The following is a 15,588-nucleotide window of genomic DNA, read 5'->3' as shown; positions in this document are numbered from 1 at the left end:
TAAATATATTATATACTAGTTAATGCAGGTGATTCTAATTTACACAGATCTGAATTGTCGTAAAATATAGGCAGAACCAACAATACAAAGTTCTAGTAATGTTTGAAACACCCGTTTGTTTTCATTTCAGCAACTGAATTTGCGTTGCTCAATCTCAGCTGATCGAACTCTACATTTACTCTACACGTGCTTATTATTTTATCATGCATTTCTCCACATTACTTTTTATAACTTGTGCAATGTTATATGTTGTTTTCTCAAAAACCTACCACATACAACGCTAATTACTGCTAAATTTTTATATATAGACGACACTTGGTATTTATTGTATAATACTATCGTAAGTGTGGGTACTTCATTTCTATCATATACGAAGCAACAAGTTTGATTGGAAATTATTAACGTCAAAAGTGGCATGGCATTAATGCCATTGTCATACATAAACTGGTGGAGTAAACTCGTACAAAATTCGAAACAAATCCATTAAAATTGTTGTTGCATTGTTATGCAAGCGACCGGAGTAGACTCTAAAAGAAATAACGTTGCCGGTACTAAGAACTAAGTTCATGGAGCTCTTCTAAACCAAAACAGCGAAAGGTAAAAGAATAACAAAGTTAGTCACATGTCGGCAACAAAAGTAAGAGCAACAACAAAATTTAAATCGCTAAAAATAAATTAAAAAATGTTTAGTCGTATTTTAATAAATATTAAGCATCGATCAAATGCGACATTACGCTCATGGTCGTACCAATGCGAATCAATTGTGGCGCAACGTTCACGACGAATCCAACAGCTTTTTACCTTCTACCACCGCGTTTACGGTTCAAATGGTCTACAACGACTGCTTCGATCTTATCACAAGCAATTTGAACCGCCTTTAAGGGGTATTATGTTGAGCGCTGTAGGAGCTGTTGGCTTAAATATAAGTACAGCAATTGAAGCGGCAGGTTTCAATTGGGACAAAGAGCGCTTGAGCCTAAAAAATTTTGACCTTTGTCGGAGAGATCTTGAATTTTTAAATCAGTTGCCAAATAATGAATTATGTCCCCTATGCCATGATAAACACATGAAATACTGTTATTGCTCAGTTGGAAATAAAAAGTGTAAATCATCTAAAGATGGACAAGAAAGTATGCGTAACTGTCGAGGACCACTAAATTTAAAAAGAGACTCTGTACCTATAGGAAATAAACTAATAGAAACCGTTAGTGAACAGTTATGGGAACCATATTTTAGCAAGGATGAATTCTCTGTTTGGAGGCGGGAGGAAAGATCGACTATGTACTCCTATAAAGTGTACGCTCGCTTTGATGATGTTTCCGCCGAAGATCTTCTACATGTACAGACTGACTTAGAATATCGTCGACTGTGGGATGAAACTGCTATACAATTGAAAATGATAGAAGAAGATCCACGGCCTAATACCAATTCACATCTTATCTATTGGGAAATGCAGTGGCCGAAACTTTTTTCCAATCGCGATTACGTCTACTGTCGTCGTTTTGTTAAAGACGAAAAACTTAATGTTATGATGGTTTGTAGTCGTGGTACGGAACATCCCAAATATCCGCTCTATTCGAACAAAGTTAGAGTTAACGATTATTGGAGTTTGATGGTTATAAAACCATATGAAACATTCAGTGAACCCGGTGTGCATTACATACTTACATATTTCGATGATCCAGGTTTACCAATTCCACAAAATATTAAATCATGGGTAACTCAAAAACAAATGCCTGAATTTTTACGTAAAATGTATCTTGCAACGAAGCAGTACTCATACAAACGGTCACTCGAAATGCAACACATTTTTAGTATATCAAACTTTCATTTACAAAGTAGCGAATACTTGGCGAACGAATCCAGGACGAGCTGGTTTAAGAAAATATTACGCACCCGTGAACCAGGGAAGGAAAAGTAAGGCTATACCTACATACCTACAATAGTGCTTTTTGTTAAGAAAAAAGAAAAATAATGTTTATTTTTTGAAACGAGAAGTGATAATGCTCTTAAAATCGAATCGGTTTACATATATAACAATTGTTATGGAAAACCCCAGTGCAAAAAACTAGATTAACTGGTATCGATTGAAAAGTTTCACTATTTATTAAGGGAAGTTTGGTAAACTAATGGATTTACCGTGATTCATATTCAAACTATAATAATGTAAAAGTATATTTAAAATTTTAAATTAAAAATGCAAAATATTCATGCAATAAAAGCATTTTGGTAATTTAGAAATTCTATTTCGTTTAAGACGAATGTTTGTTACTCTGAGGAACTAAACTACACAACGTTGAAGAATTTCAAATGATTTACAAATGCGCATAGCGGGCTACATATGTATGTGTATGTATTTGAAATTCATTCAGACAAAAGGCTGAACATCTAATTTTCCGTAGATATAAACCTAGCCATTCAATTCAGAAAATACGTTCTAATAAACATTGGAAAATAAGTCGTAGATAAATCGGTTAAATTTAGTAAAAATTATTATTATTTCTAAATATAATTACAATGTATTACATATTGTACATATGTAAATGCATGTGCTATTACAAATTTTTAAAACAAGGAACACCTCTAATACAAAGTTACAATAAACAAACAAAATGCATTTACCTATAAATGAACGGTCTTTTACTTAATTTTTACATTAGACTATACTATACTTGCTTTACATTCGCCCCCGAAATTTCAGTTTTTCTCCTAAAAATTGAGATCCAAAGTAAACAAGCTCTTTATTTTCAATTCAAAATGTGTCTAAATCAAATTTATTTTATTGTACATGAGATATATTGTATAATTTGGTATTTTTTGATATTTTGCCTTAAACAAGTAAATCTACAACTTTGAGAAGGTAACATTCTAATACAAAATTGTCCGCTCTATAAAAAATGTGATTCTATAGCAGATGAATTTTGATGAATAACTTGATTTCATTCACATATGTATGTACATTTCAAATTGTTTAAATTCTATGTACAAAATAAAAATAAAAACTTTCGGTTTCTTAAATGCAACTGAAATTATTTATGTTTTTTTTTTCTAACGTTAATGATACAAAAAGTTCCATAACCCTAAATACAAACCTACTTAATTAATACAATACTTATGTATGAATTTGTATGAAAAATGTATGGATACAATATCTTATTTCTTTTTTCTGTCTTGTGTACACTTCGGACAAAACCATTTTCCTTTGGGTTTAGTTGTAAGTCCTACGCAGGCAAAGTGGAACCATTCAATTGGACACTGGAATATCAAAAATATATATGAATGAAAAGAGAGGTAGGAAAATATTTGGATATGTTAAAACTTACATCCGGATTGTCACAGCCAATCATTTCGCCATAGGATACTTGGTGACACAAGCAATAAGTAGGTTCATTAGGATCAACTGGCATATCCAAGACATCGCTTGGGTGTGTTGCAGCCGTCAAGCATGATTCTTTCTCAGAGTCCTCAATATCGGCATTTTTCTTTGAAAAATATTTTAATTAGTAAAAGAAAAAGTATTCTACATAAATTCAAGATTTATATATTTTTTTTTTTTTTTTTTTTTTTCAAAAATGGAAGTATGCAGTTTGTGAAATGCAAAGCATTAAGGCATAAGATGAATATGTCATATAAGTATACAAAGGTATTTGATATACATATATGGAAAGCATGTATGGAAAATGATTAAGATTAATGCGTTTATGCTCAATTTTTCAATTTAAACGAGGAAACATCAATACAAATAAATTATTGATACATACATCATACTCGGTCAAGCTGATATTTATATGCCAAATATATGATAAATTCGCTACAAAAAGGAATGCTACTTATATATATATAATTATGTAGATATTATGTATTTAAGGTTTATATAAGCTTTAATTACTTTAAGGGGTTAGGGGTATTAATTTGCACATTTCAATGAAATTTGTACAGTTTTTGGAGAATATGGAAAACTATTACTTGCGCGTCTCTTCCAATTTTTTTTTAAGCAACTGTCAAAACCTGTTTTAAGATTGCATGTTTTTCCATTTATAAAAAAAAATAGTTTACTGACAAAATTATTCAAAATTTGTTGTACACCTAACCCCTTAAATAAAAGGCTAATATACCAAGCATTCAAGAGATCGTCTATATAATGTTATATAGAAATAACTTAACAACGTTTAATAAACATAGAAACATTGGAAAATTTTAAGCAAGAATTAACGATACTACTTTAACGTACATATGCGAAACAAATTTAACTTTTAATCACTGGTTACTACAATTTTATGAGAATGTGAAAATGATTTTGATGATTACCTTTTGACCCCCCTTGCGAGTTTCTTTTTCTTGATTTACCTTCGCCCTTTTCTTTTTGCTACCTTGTCCGCCTCCACTACCTCCGCCGCCACTACCACTAGTTGACACATTTGTGTTATTTGCACGAGTTTCCTCATCTGATGAGCCGGTACGTTTACGCTTTCCAGGCGTTTTCGCATCCTTTGTTTTCTTCCGCCCCTCTAATATTCGCGCAAAAATAGCAAAATTTCTTTTTTTACAAATGTATATACTTCCTTACTTTTTACTACTGCTTCTTCCGATTTGCTGCGTGTCGATGATGCTTTTTCCTGTATTTCACCCTCAAATCGAGCTAAATCATTGTCGAGACGCCTAATTTGTTTATCCACCAACTCATATGTTTGTATGGCTAATTGTACTTTGTCATCACTGTATTCTTTTGCTTTACCAAATAGTGCTTGTATATCCATTAGACGCTCTTTGCGTTCTTCATCTGGCATAGAACAGCCTCCATTTGCTGCCAGCTTATGCATGAACTCTTTCGCTCTCGAATCGATGCTTTTCATTGCAGTTTGTGCTCGATCGTCTAATTTTCGCATAAGTTTGAAGTTTCGTTCCAACTCTGTAGGCAGTGATTCTAATCCTAGGTATAAAACATAAAGTTTAGTCATAAGCTTAAATAAAAACACCTATTAATTTTAGATGCTCATACACTCCACATACCATCAAGGTAATTTTCTAAATAAATTGCCGAGGACATTTTTATATGCAAATTACAAATTTGTATAAAAACGATGCTAGATAGCGAAAATAAATAAAGTTGTAATTTTTTGGACGTTCTCTGAATCAAGTTTTGACAAGTGTTCGGTACAAAATGAGAAGGAACATAGCAGTGAAAAAGAAGAAGTTTATACATATTTTCATTCACAACAAATCTTAAATTCATAAGCATTTTAAATATAAGAAAAGTATATCGTGCTCACAATTGCAATAAGATGAAGATAAACTGCATTCATCGAATATTACTAATAGAGAAGATTCGAGGTGAAAGTAATGATTTTTTTTCGACTGAAAATTTTAGTATATTTTATTCAAAAAACCACGGAAAGTGGGGTTGGCAACAATGAGCCCCATCATGTAATGAAAACGTCAAAAACAAAAATTGACAGTGAATTTTGTTTTGAGAACAGTTCTATAAATTCGTTTGTACCGTGTTAAGGTGTTTATCAGTGTTTAGTTTACGTTTCTGTTTTGTGTCTTCACCGATGTGCATATAATTAGTAAAAATACTTTTGTAACACTCGACACAAGCGGTCGCATAAAGACAATTATAGGAAAATAATAAGTTTATGCCTTCTCATATCTTGCGCTATGGAAATGGTCAAAGTGTAATTAAAGAATAGTTTATTCAAAAAACGTATAAACCATTATATAATAAAAACCAGTGATAAAAAAACTAAATGCAATCGATTCGACTCCATTTGTTTGCAATCCGATCAAAAAAGAAGGCTTTTGGGAGCTAGTTCTCCATAACGTAATAAATGTTTACATTAATTGCTTTCAGTGCAATAAATACTGAGTTTAACAGAATAGCTTGCTAATAATTCACTTAAAAGAAAAATTAAGTAAATACTGGTTTAAAAGTGTAAAATATTCTTTAAATAAAATACTATATAATTAATATTTTGTACTTAAATATACCGCAAAATTGGCTTCGCAAAGCTCTTTCCTCGATATTTACATCATGGCTTGGGAACATGGCAGCTCCCCGGTGGATTGGTGTGAGGGAAATTATCTGATATCTTCAAACATAGCAGAATTCGTGAATACGGTACGTCTGTTTACATAAGTTATTAAATAATAGTGTTCGCATGCATGTACGCAAGTGATAATATCTCCACATCGGAAACGGAATCGGAAATGTGACTTTCAACTATTTCCGTTTAATAATATAATAGGTATCTGCTGTTTAAACTTTGAATTACCAAATCTAGGTGAACTTCTATGTATTTTTTTATGTAATACTACAAATTTATGTCTGATATAATGAACAAAAAATAAATTATTGCATACCTTATTTTTTGTTAAACAAATAATGATATTTAGTTTTTCAGTAAAACGCGAATTAATGCACTGACAGAAAAAATGTGTATGGAATGTGTAGTAGTTGTTATTGTTGTTACAATGACAGAAAATATTCTCTCAATATTTTTGAATAATGATGTCGTCTTAACAGAACTTAGCCCGATTATAAAACGGATTCGTTACGGTTAGTGAGAGTGAGAACCGATTGTCTTGAGAATAAAATATTTGCTATAACTTTTTGGTATATATGTATGTATGTACATAAATATTTATGTGTACTCATTAGCTAAGTGATCAGAAATAATTTATTACAGGGGGTTTGACATTTACGAACTTGTTTTTATATGTGAGATCTCTTAATAAAACTAAACGAGAATACTACCTTGCTATAAAATGATTCACCTATTAATAAATTTTGAACTACCTTTATTATAAGCTAGGTAATAATCTTTTATGGGGGTATCGAAATATTTCACAGTTTCTTAATTGTACAATGTAATGTTTAGGATCTCTCGAACTTAGCCTCGCCTACCTGTTTTTTCATTCAGTTTTCCTAATCTCTCCAGTAATTTATTATTTTCAGAAACCAGAAATAATGAACAAATTGTTGTTTATCTATTCGTTGTTATCAATCTTTCCCTTTTATATACATAAATATATGTATATATTACATACATATGTATATACATACACTGATGGCAGAAAAAATAGGGACAAACTCATTGACTTATTTTAAAGCATAAAAAACATAGATTTGGATCACTTGTCACAGTGCAACGATGCTTAATGACAACGTCTGATTGTGTTTAACGTGGGATCCTGCTGTCGACAGCTTAACTCCACGGTGCTCAAAAGCACAACGGATCAATACAATGCGTCGATCAGCGCCCTGAAAACTGGGTAAACATTTTCAGTACCAATAGGCAGTGTGGCATGGACACACTAACCACCTTGGTAGGGCTCGAGGCCCATCTAAAACCTCTGCCGTACTTTGGGTCCGGCACCCGGTTGCAATGCAACTCCACATTCGACTGACAAAGTCAGTTCTTCCCGCGATTTGGGTTTTAACCACAGCCACCACGAATTTCCACAAATGGCCAAAGCCAATGAGCAGACTGGAGCGAACTCCAGGGGTTACTGTTCCCCGTGGTACCAGGTTAAAGTCTTTGGTATGACCTTGTAGTCGAAGCTACGACCAGTTGAGCTTCCATACTGCTCTGGACTGGTGGCCAGGATCTTAGTCGCCTCTTACGACAAACATGCCTTACCGCGGGTATATTCGGTTTTCCGACCCCCCAACCCTGAGGGGGTCCCCCCGTACCCGCAGGGATGACAGTACTTTCTGTTTATTTCGTTTTCCGTCCGTTATTTCTAGAATATTGGCGTAAAAGCTATTTTGTTTAAGTTGACAGTGTTTTCAGCTGGCAAAAATAATAGGGACAATCACCGTAAATTTTTTAAAGAGTAAATATCAAAACAAAAAATGCCAAAAAAACGTAGGTTTTAATGGATTCGTAAATGGTGAATAAATAAATAATATCTTGGATTCGAAAATTGATAATAATAGGAAGAAAAATAAAATATGGTGCAACCCTTTTAAACGGAACATTTTGCCGAAAAGTACAAGAAATATCATGTTTTGAAATAACCGATCCTATTTTTCCCTTTCTTATATACTTTTACCATAATTTTCTGTTCTTCGCGGACCATGCTTTATTTTTCTTCCTATCATGTACAAACTCTAGTCTATTTTTTATTTATTTATCATTAATGTATCCATAAAAACGCAAGTTTTTTTGACATGTTTTTATTCGAAATTTTACTTCTTAAACAAATTTACGATGAGCTCAAATTGCTATCAACTTGCACAAAATATCATTTACACCGAAATTCCAGAAATAATAGACGGAAAATGAAATAAGCAAAAAGTTGTGTTATCAAGCATCGTTGCACAGCGACGGGTGCCTACATATGTATGTTGAAAAAGTTTTTTGAGGCTTTGAAATAAGTCGATGGGTTTGTCCCTATTCTTTCTGCCACCTGTATATATAAGTCTACATATGTATGCATAAGATAAAATGCTAGGGCGCTGAACTTATTTACCTGAAGTTGCTAAATAAATCATATACGCAACAAAGAAAAGTTTTTCAAATAGATACAACTTAAACATACGCAATTAAAATTTATGACATGATAAATACATTATTCAGAACAAAACAAAAAAACTGCGTAGTGTAAAGTATACAGTTAACAGGTTCTACATTTTACATACATGTATACCTACATATGGTCGTGTGTATGTCTTTGAACTTTAAACAAAATAATGTTCATGGTTATTCTGCGTGTTAAATATGTACATTTGTAAAAACATACATACATACGTACTAAAAATTTGCAACTCTAAGTGCATATAGTAAAATAAACAAAAGTTGTAAATACTTTTAACGCCAATATTTCAAAATGTTCAAGAGACTGCTCTGCATTTTTCGAACATGTAATACTGTTCGGACCACAAAATCGTATAATTTTCTTACAAACTGTCCTGGAGAACTTTTTATATATGTATGTATGTATGTATATATTGTTGAAATTTGGCACATACCAGGGCACATACCAGGTTTGTTCAAAGAGTATATAAGAAAATATTTATTTATTCACTAATTTCTTTTTTGTTCCCTTCAAAGTAATCACCACCTGATATATTACACTCCCAGCGTTTTTTCCAATCTTCAAAGCACTTTAAAAGTAATTTTCGGTGAACTTACTTATCTTCTTCTTCGATAAAGTTTTTATCTCCTCAATCGTAGCGTAGCGTCCTCCTTTCATGGACTTCTTCAGTTTTGGGGACCAAAAAAGTCACAGGGTACCAGGTCTGAGGAATTCGGTGGTTACGCTACCATTAATGTGTTAACCCGACGTGGTTTATGGTTAAAAACAATTTTGGCACAAACTTCGTGGCGACCCGACTCATACCAAAACTATTATTTAAAATCGAACGGCACGAGCCGTTAATTCCTCAGTAATTTCTCTAATAGTCATTCGACGATTGGCCAGTACTATTTCCTTCACTTCATTAATGTTTTCGTCTTTTCTTGTCGTGCTCAGGCGCCGACAAGCTTTCGTGCCTATTTTTGTTTCTTATGACCCTTGTCTTCGGAGTCTGCTCTATCTCGTGGGGAACGCAAAGGCCCGCCGAGCCAGAGCCGCTGGACGCGGTAAGGCCACCGTTACTTCGAAAGGCGAACCAGTGTTGGGAAGGTTTCGTTAAAATACAGGAGGTAAATCTCTGGCTGCAAATCATCCAATGGGTACTGGAGTCACATAACATCCTGGATTAGGAGGTGGCAGCTCTTGGTTGCCGCACATATGCGCCCTCTCGCAACCCATTAGAGAACCACTCATACCGGTTGAGAGGGACAAGGTGCCTACCAATCCCAGGATATATAGTATGACTGATATAGTGCTTATATTAGTTGTTTTAATATTCAAAGTATGTACAGGGCATTCACATTTGGGAGGATTTAAAAAAATACAGTAACTATCTGGAATTTGTTATCAACACCACTAATGCTTGCCTTAACGACCGAATATTCAAAAAGCGATATTTTTTTCTTCTTCAATATGGAGCTCTGGAGTTTAACAAAATATTTTATTAGATTGGGTGTAAACAGGAAATATGTAAATACTTGTGTACTTATGCAATGATAGACATAAATGTTACCACGTTTCGAGATTATTAAAAGTGTTCGTAAATCCTTTTATAATCAGTGAACATTTGGTCATAAATTTGTTATCTTAGTACTAGTCGTTTATTAGAACCCCATGCTCATAAATCATTTCAAATCCATACATAAACTTATTAATCGCTCCGAAGACATGTGTGCGTGCGATGAACTGACTATAAATGTGATAGTGGCAAAATGGCAACATGGGTTAAAGGGTTATATACCCATGTTATGGTACAGTTAAAAGACCGAAAATAACGAATTTTCCAGAATTTTTTCCGAGAAAACTTTTATGCTTATTAATCCAAAAATTTGTGCAAATATTATGATATCTTTTAACTGTATTTTAAGACTTAGTGTTAGTAAGAATGTTTATTTGGAAAGGAACTACGGCTGATCTCCGGGAGCTCCTCTCAAAAAAGACGTTTTGCGGTGACCACTATATCTCTGAACTGGATCCTCTGAAATTAAAAAGACCAAACAGATTTCGTTAAAGTAATGTTAAATTTAGTAATTAATCAAAGGAATAAGCTTAATAAAATTTTTTGATAATATTGCGGTTTCTCTAAAAAAACATCGATTTTTTACCAAAATATCGGCATTGAATTGTTTATGAAAAAAAATCTTCAATAAATTACTGAAATACATATATTTATAAGCTCGGTCAAAAGTGTGATCAATAATGTACAAAAGGTCCGAATAAAATTACTCAATCCACATTTAAAAAATAAATTCGCAAAAAAAGTAATTTTTTTTACTATGAACACGTCCTCTGAGGAAAAACCATAGATTTCTGTAAAATAATATTTTCTTCTGATGAAACAAATATTGATTTGAGTTCACGAAAAAATAACCCAGTAGTTGATGATGTCTACATCGCATACTATGTTGCAGCCTAGTCGAGTGAGTCGCCGCTCACCACGCGAGTTTATTCTAATAATAACATTTTTGAATTCGGAATATATTTTACATCGCGCCAGTCATTTCTTTTCGCAATGCAGCGCAAATTGGAGATTTCAAGCGAAGTCAGGTAATTCTCCACCTGGTCTTTCCAACGGAATGGAGGCCTTCCTCTGCTTCCCCCGGCGGGTACTGCGTCGAATACTTTCAGATCAGAACTATGTCAATGTCGTCTTATATCTCATACAGCTCATCGTTCCATGGGATGTTATCATCGTCCATGCCTCTGCACCATACAGCAGGACGGGCATAATGAGTGACTCATAAAGTTTGGTTTCTGTTCGCCAAGGACTTTATTTCTCAATTGCCTACTCAGTCCGAAGTAGCACCTGTTGACAAGTGTTATTCTGTCTTTAATTTCGGGGCTGAAATTGTTGCTCTTAATACTGGTTCCAAGATCGACGAAATTATCTACGACTTCGAAGTTATGATACGACTTCGTCAGAGATAAATATTTCGTCTTGCCCTCGTTCACTACCAAACCCATTTGCTTCGCTTCCTTACCCATTCTGGAGAAAACAAAACTAACGGCGCGGTTGTTGAGGCCAATGATATCAATATCATCGGCTTACGCCAGCAGCTGTACACTCTTATAGAAGAAGGAAGATTGACCCAGCAATTTATAGTTTCCTTACCACTTACATTTTTTTATATATAAAAAGTACGTGTGACGTTGTTTGTCCGCAATGGACTCCTAAACTACTAAACCGATTTTAGTAAAATTTAGCGCTCTGTGTTTAGTTCGAACCAACTTAGAAGTTAGGATAGCAAAAAGAATTCATAAATAAAAAAATATAGTGAAAGCTCTATTAAATGGACGCTTTAATAAGCGGACATCTCCTCTAACCATGCACATTGTTAATGTTTATTAAGTACAATCTATTAAGCGGACAACTCTATTAACTGGACAGAAAGGCTGGTAACCAGACATTGAGAAAGTAGCCTTAAATTCGTTATTTTTTCCAATGGAATTTATTTGTATTAACATATTCAAAATTAAACCTCAAGTACAATCCCTTGGATTCTTATGCCGACAAAAACGTTTTCGCCTTTATTCGTAAATAAAAATTTCACTGGATTGAATAGTTTATTATATGATTAATAGTATAAAATGTATACCACAGCAACGCGTAGCCGGATCCCCTACTACATATATAAATATATAATAGTATATAGGTTCGAGAAGAGTTATTCACATTTTCTAATAACACCATTATGTAAAAGCTACCAACCAATAAATAATTTTTATAAAAATTTTATAATTGTAACACCCTTTTATAATTACTTATTTATGTGGTTACACAAGTACATATACAAAATCCAACTTTAATTATTAGATTTGAATATGATAAGTAAGTAGTACAAGCTATGAAAAGGTAATAAAAGTTCATAACTAGAAGACAAACGAATCGCCATTACGACAATCGATCATAATACATCATATACATATGTATGTGGTACATTAGGGGTGGGTAAAAAACGAATGTTATTTTCGCTTGATTCTCTGAAAAATTGATTGATAGCCACCTTTAAGAAAGCCTCTCAAAGTAAAATAATAAAAACAAAAATAGAAAACTATAGGACGGAGGGCCTTCGCGATACAATTAAGAGCCATTTTTTCAGAGTACCAAGTGAAAAAAATATTCGTTTTTTTTTATCCACTCTAATATGTTAATATGCATAGACACATAGTATATGTACATATATGATTGCTTGCAGGGGTGTATGGTATGTTATATTGCTTTCAAATCAAACGAATTGGGAATTAGAATATATCAATAGCCTAAGCGGATAATGTTTTATATGTCAAGTCTTATCGCAAGCACTTCAAAAATTATTACTAATAAAAAATAAACTGCGTTGTTTGATTTAGGATTTGTATACTCAATACAAATATACTTTCTGATGGTATAACAAATATAGTTAGGTATATAACTAAAGTAAGGTTCCGCAGCTAATTCAAAAAAGGCCTCACTAATCAATTCAAATCCGCTTTTTTCAATTCATCTACCTGATATTTCGTGGTAGGGCCAAAAAGGGTCGCTTAGCAGTTATAGCCGAGTTAACAACAGCACGTCTATCGTTTCTTCTTTTCGTTTTCTGGCTGCAACTCGAGATACCAAGTGCAGCCATGCCCTTCTCCACCTGATCTCTCCAACGGAGTGGAGGTCTTTATCTTTTTCTGTTTCCACCAGCGGATACTGAATCGAAACCTTTCAAAGCTGAAGTGTTCTCTTCCATCCGGACAACATTTCCTAGTCAGCGCAACCGCTGTCTCTTGATAAGCTGAACTATGTCAATGTCGCGTATAGTATGTATATCGTACAACTCATCGTTCCATCGACTGCTGTACTCGACTTTGCCAATGCGCAAAGGAAAATAAATCTTCCGCAAAACTTATCTCGAACACCCGTAAGGCCTACTCATCAGATGATGTCATGGTTCATACCTCCGCAACATATAGCAGGACGGTAATAAAGAGAGACTTGTAGAGTTTGGAATTTGTTCATCGAGAGATGACTTTACTTCTCAATTGCCTACTCAGTCCACGATAGGGAGTCTCCTTGTCTCAAACCTCTCTTGGTTTCGAACTTTTGTTGTTGCTCAACGTCAGCTTACACAGCTGTATTAGCTATGCGGGGTCAGACATAGCGGCTCCTTTTCGCAGTCTGTCGAAGGCGGCTTTAAAATTGACGAAGAAGTGATGTGTGTCGATCTTTCTTTCACGAGTCTTTTCCAAGATTGGCGCATGGTGAGAATTTGGTCGATAGTAGATTTTCCAGATTTACAGCCACACTGATAAGGTCCAATCAGTTTGTTGACGGTGGGATTCAGTCTTTCACACATTACGCTCGATAAGACCTTATATGCAATATTAAGGAGGCTTATCCCACGGTATTGGCTATAATTGCTATGCGAACCACATCATAATCGAGCAATGGAACACCGTCTTCGATTGAGGAATCGGACTCGCCATCTCCAGCTGTTCAGTATGGTCTGAACATCAGCCACTTGATCACTACTTTGGGTCCTACAAGAGTATGCTCCGGTCCCTGTCGGCCAGTTTCTAATGCTTTTCATACTCATCCATTTCGCCCTCTTTCTTTTTTGTATGCGTATACGTCTCGCTTCCTTCTTCAAATCACATTAACTGCTTTCTCTTCATTACGACCATCAGAAACTAGAGACTTTAATGATCATAAAGACCACAAAATTTATACAAAAAGCTGATATTTTGACTTCAGAATTTTCTATTAAAGTTTTTTTGGCGATATTAAGTCAAAATAAGTATTAAACAAGTAAGGAAGGGCTAAGTTCGGGTGTCACCGAACATTTTATACTCTCGGATGGTAAAGTGATAATCGAGATTTCATAATACGTCATTTACATTTTTCAAATACCGTATTTTTGTAAAGTTTTATTCCGCTATCATCATTGGTTCCTAATGTTTATACTTGTATTATACAGAGAAGGCATCAGATGGAATTCAAAATAGCTTTATATTGGAAGAAGGAGTGGTTGTGAACCGATTTCACCCATAATTCGTGCATGTTATCAGGGTGTTAAGAAAATAGTATATACCGAATTTCATTGAAATCGGTCTAGTAGCTCCTGAGATATGGTTCTTGGTCCATAAGTGGGCGGCGCCACGCCCATTTTCAATTTTTAAAAAAAGCCTGGGTGCAGCTTCCTTCTGCCACTTCTTCCGTACAATTTAGTGTTTCTGACGTTTTTTATTAGTCGGTTAACGCACTTTTAGTGATTTTGAACATAACCTTTGTATGGGAGGTGGGCGTGGTTATTATCCGATTTCTTCCATTTTTGAACTGTATATGGAAATGCCTGAAGAAACGACTCTGTAGACTTTGGTTGATATAGCTATAGTAGTTTCCGAGACATGTACAAAAAACTTAGTAGGGGGCGGGGCCACGCCCACTTTTCCAAAACAATTGCGTTCAAATATGCCCCTCCCTAATGCGATCCTTTGTGCCAAATTTCACTTTAATATCTTTATTTATGGCTTAGTTATGACACTTTATAGGTTTTCGGTTTCCGCCATTTTGTGGGCGTGGCAGTGGGCCGATTTTGCCCATCTTCGAACTTAACCTTCTTATGGAGCCAAGGAATACGTGTACCAAGTTTCATCATGATATCTCAATTTTTACTCAAGTTACAGCTTGCACGGACGGACGGACAGACGGACGGACAGACAGACATCCGGATTTCGACTCTACTCGTCGCCCTGATCACTTTGGTATATATAACCCTATATCTGACTCTTTTAGTTTTAGGACTTACAAACAACCGTTATGCGAACAAAACTATAATACTCTCGTTAGCAACATTGTTGCGAGAGTATAAAAATACAATGTGCTTACAATAATTGAAAAAAAAATCTAAAATATAAAAATGATAAACAAAAAATTTTATATTTGAATTTTTCACGTACATTTTGAGGTTAAGTGTGAAAGGTTTGAATACAAAGTTTACAATTCTTTTAGTGAAGATAATTGTTTTTATATATTTAAGT

The 15,588-nt window shown here is 34.3% G+C and overlaps 3 protein-coding genes across 4 annotated transcripts in view; 2 read left to right on the top strand and 1 right to left on the bottom strand.

Annotated features, from left to right (window-relative positions):
• The first annotated feature begins 221 nt into the window (after positions 1-221).
• On the top strand, positions 222-2,629 carry LOC126752433 (stAR-related lipid transfer protein 7, mitochondrial). Its single transcript, XM_050463226.1, has one exon. The coding sequence runs from the start codon at positions 683-685 to the stop codon at positions 1,919-1,921; it is 1,239 nt and encodes a 412-aa protein (XP_050319183.1). The 5' UTR covers positions 222-682; the 3' UTR covers positions 1,922-2,629.
• A 111-nt stretch (positions 2,630-2,740) lies between these two features.
• On the bottom strand, positions 2,741-5,148 carry LOC126752437 (inhibitor of growth protein 5). 2 transcript variants are annotated; one of them, XM_050463231.1, is made up of 5 exons: positions 5,011-5,148; positions 4,568-4,930; positions 4,309-4,508; positions 3,324-3,482; positions 2,741-3,255 (listed from the first exon to the last, which is right to left on the bottom strand). In XM_050463231.1, exons 1-5 carry the CDS (start codon positions 5,045-5,047, stop codon positions 3,154-3,156), a joined length of 861 nt encoding a protein of 286 aa, XP_050319188.1. In that variant the 5' UTR covers positions 5,048-5,148; the 3' UTR covers positions 2,741-3,153. The 2 variants fall into 2 exon arrangements, with proteins under 2 accessions (XP_050319188.1, XP_050319189.1); XM_050463232.1 differs by having other exon boundaries at positions 4,348-4,508.
• A 347-nt stretch (positions 5,149-5,495) lies between these two features.
• The window catches only part of LOC126752438 (alkaline ceramidase), a 37,867-nt gene continuing 27,774 nt past the window's right edge, over positions 5,496-15,588 (top strand). The window contains exon 1 of the mRNA XM_050463233.1: positions 5,496-6,118. Coding sequence (XP_050319190.1) covers positions 6,032-6,118 — 87 coding nt within the window. The 5' untranslated portion in view covers positions 5,496-6,031. The remainder of the gene's footprint in view (positions 6,119-15,588) is intronic.

Source organism: Bactrocera neohumeralis, chromosome 3 (genome assembly GCF_024586455.1).
Source record: "Bactrocera neohumeralis isolate Rockhampton chromosome 3, APGP_CSIRO_Bneo_wtdbg2-racon-allhic-juicebox.fasta_v2, whole genome shotgun sequence".
NCBI classification, from domain to species: Eukaryota; Metazoa; Arthropoda; class Insecta; order Diptera; family Tephritidae; genus Bactrocera; species Bactrocera neohumeralis.
This window is presented reverse-complemented; position numbering and strand designations above follow the sequence as displayed.

What these genes read in the sequence shown, in the direction of transcription:
- LOC126752437 (XM_050463231.1), bottom strand. Translation starts at nt 5,047, where the DNA reads ATGTCCTCGGCAATTTATTTAGAAAATTACCTTGATG. An exon ending in TTTAGAAAATTACCTTGATG is followed by an intron (nt 4,931 to 5,010) that starts GTATGTGGAGTG and finishes TTTTATACCTAG; the next exon opens with GATTAGAATCACTGCCTACA. An exon ending in GGAAGAAGCAGTAGTAAAAA is followed by an intron (nt 4,509 to 4,567) that starts GTAAGGAAGTAT and finishes CGCGAATATTAG; the next exon opens with AGGGGCGGAAGAAAACAAAG.
- LOC126752433 (XM_050463226.1), top strand. Translation starts at nt 683, where the DNA reads ATGTTTAGTCGTATTTTAATAAATATTAAGCATCGATCAAATGCGACA.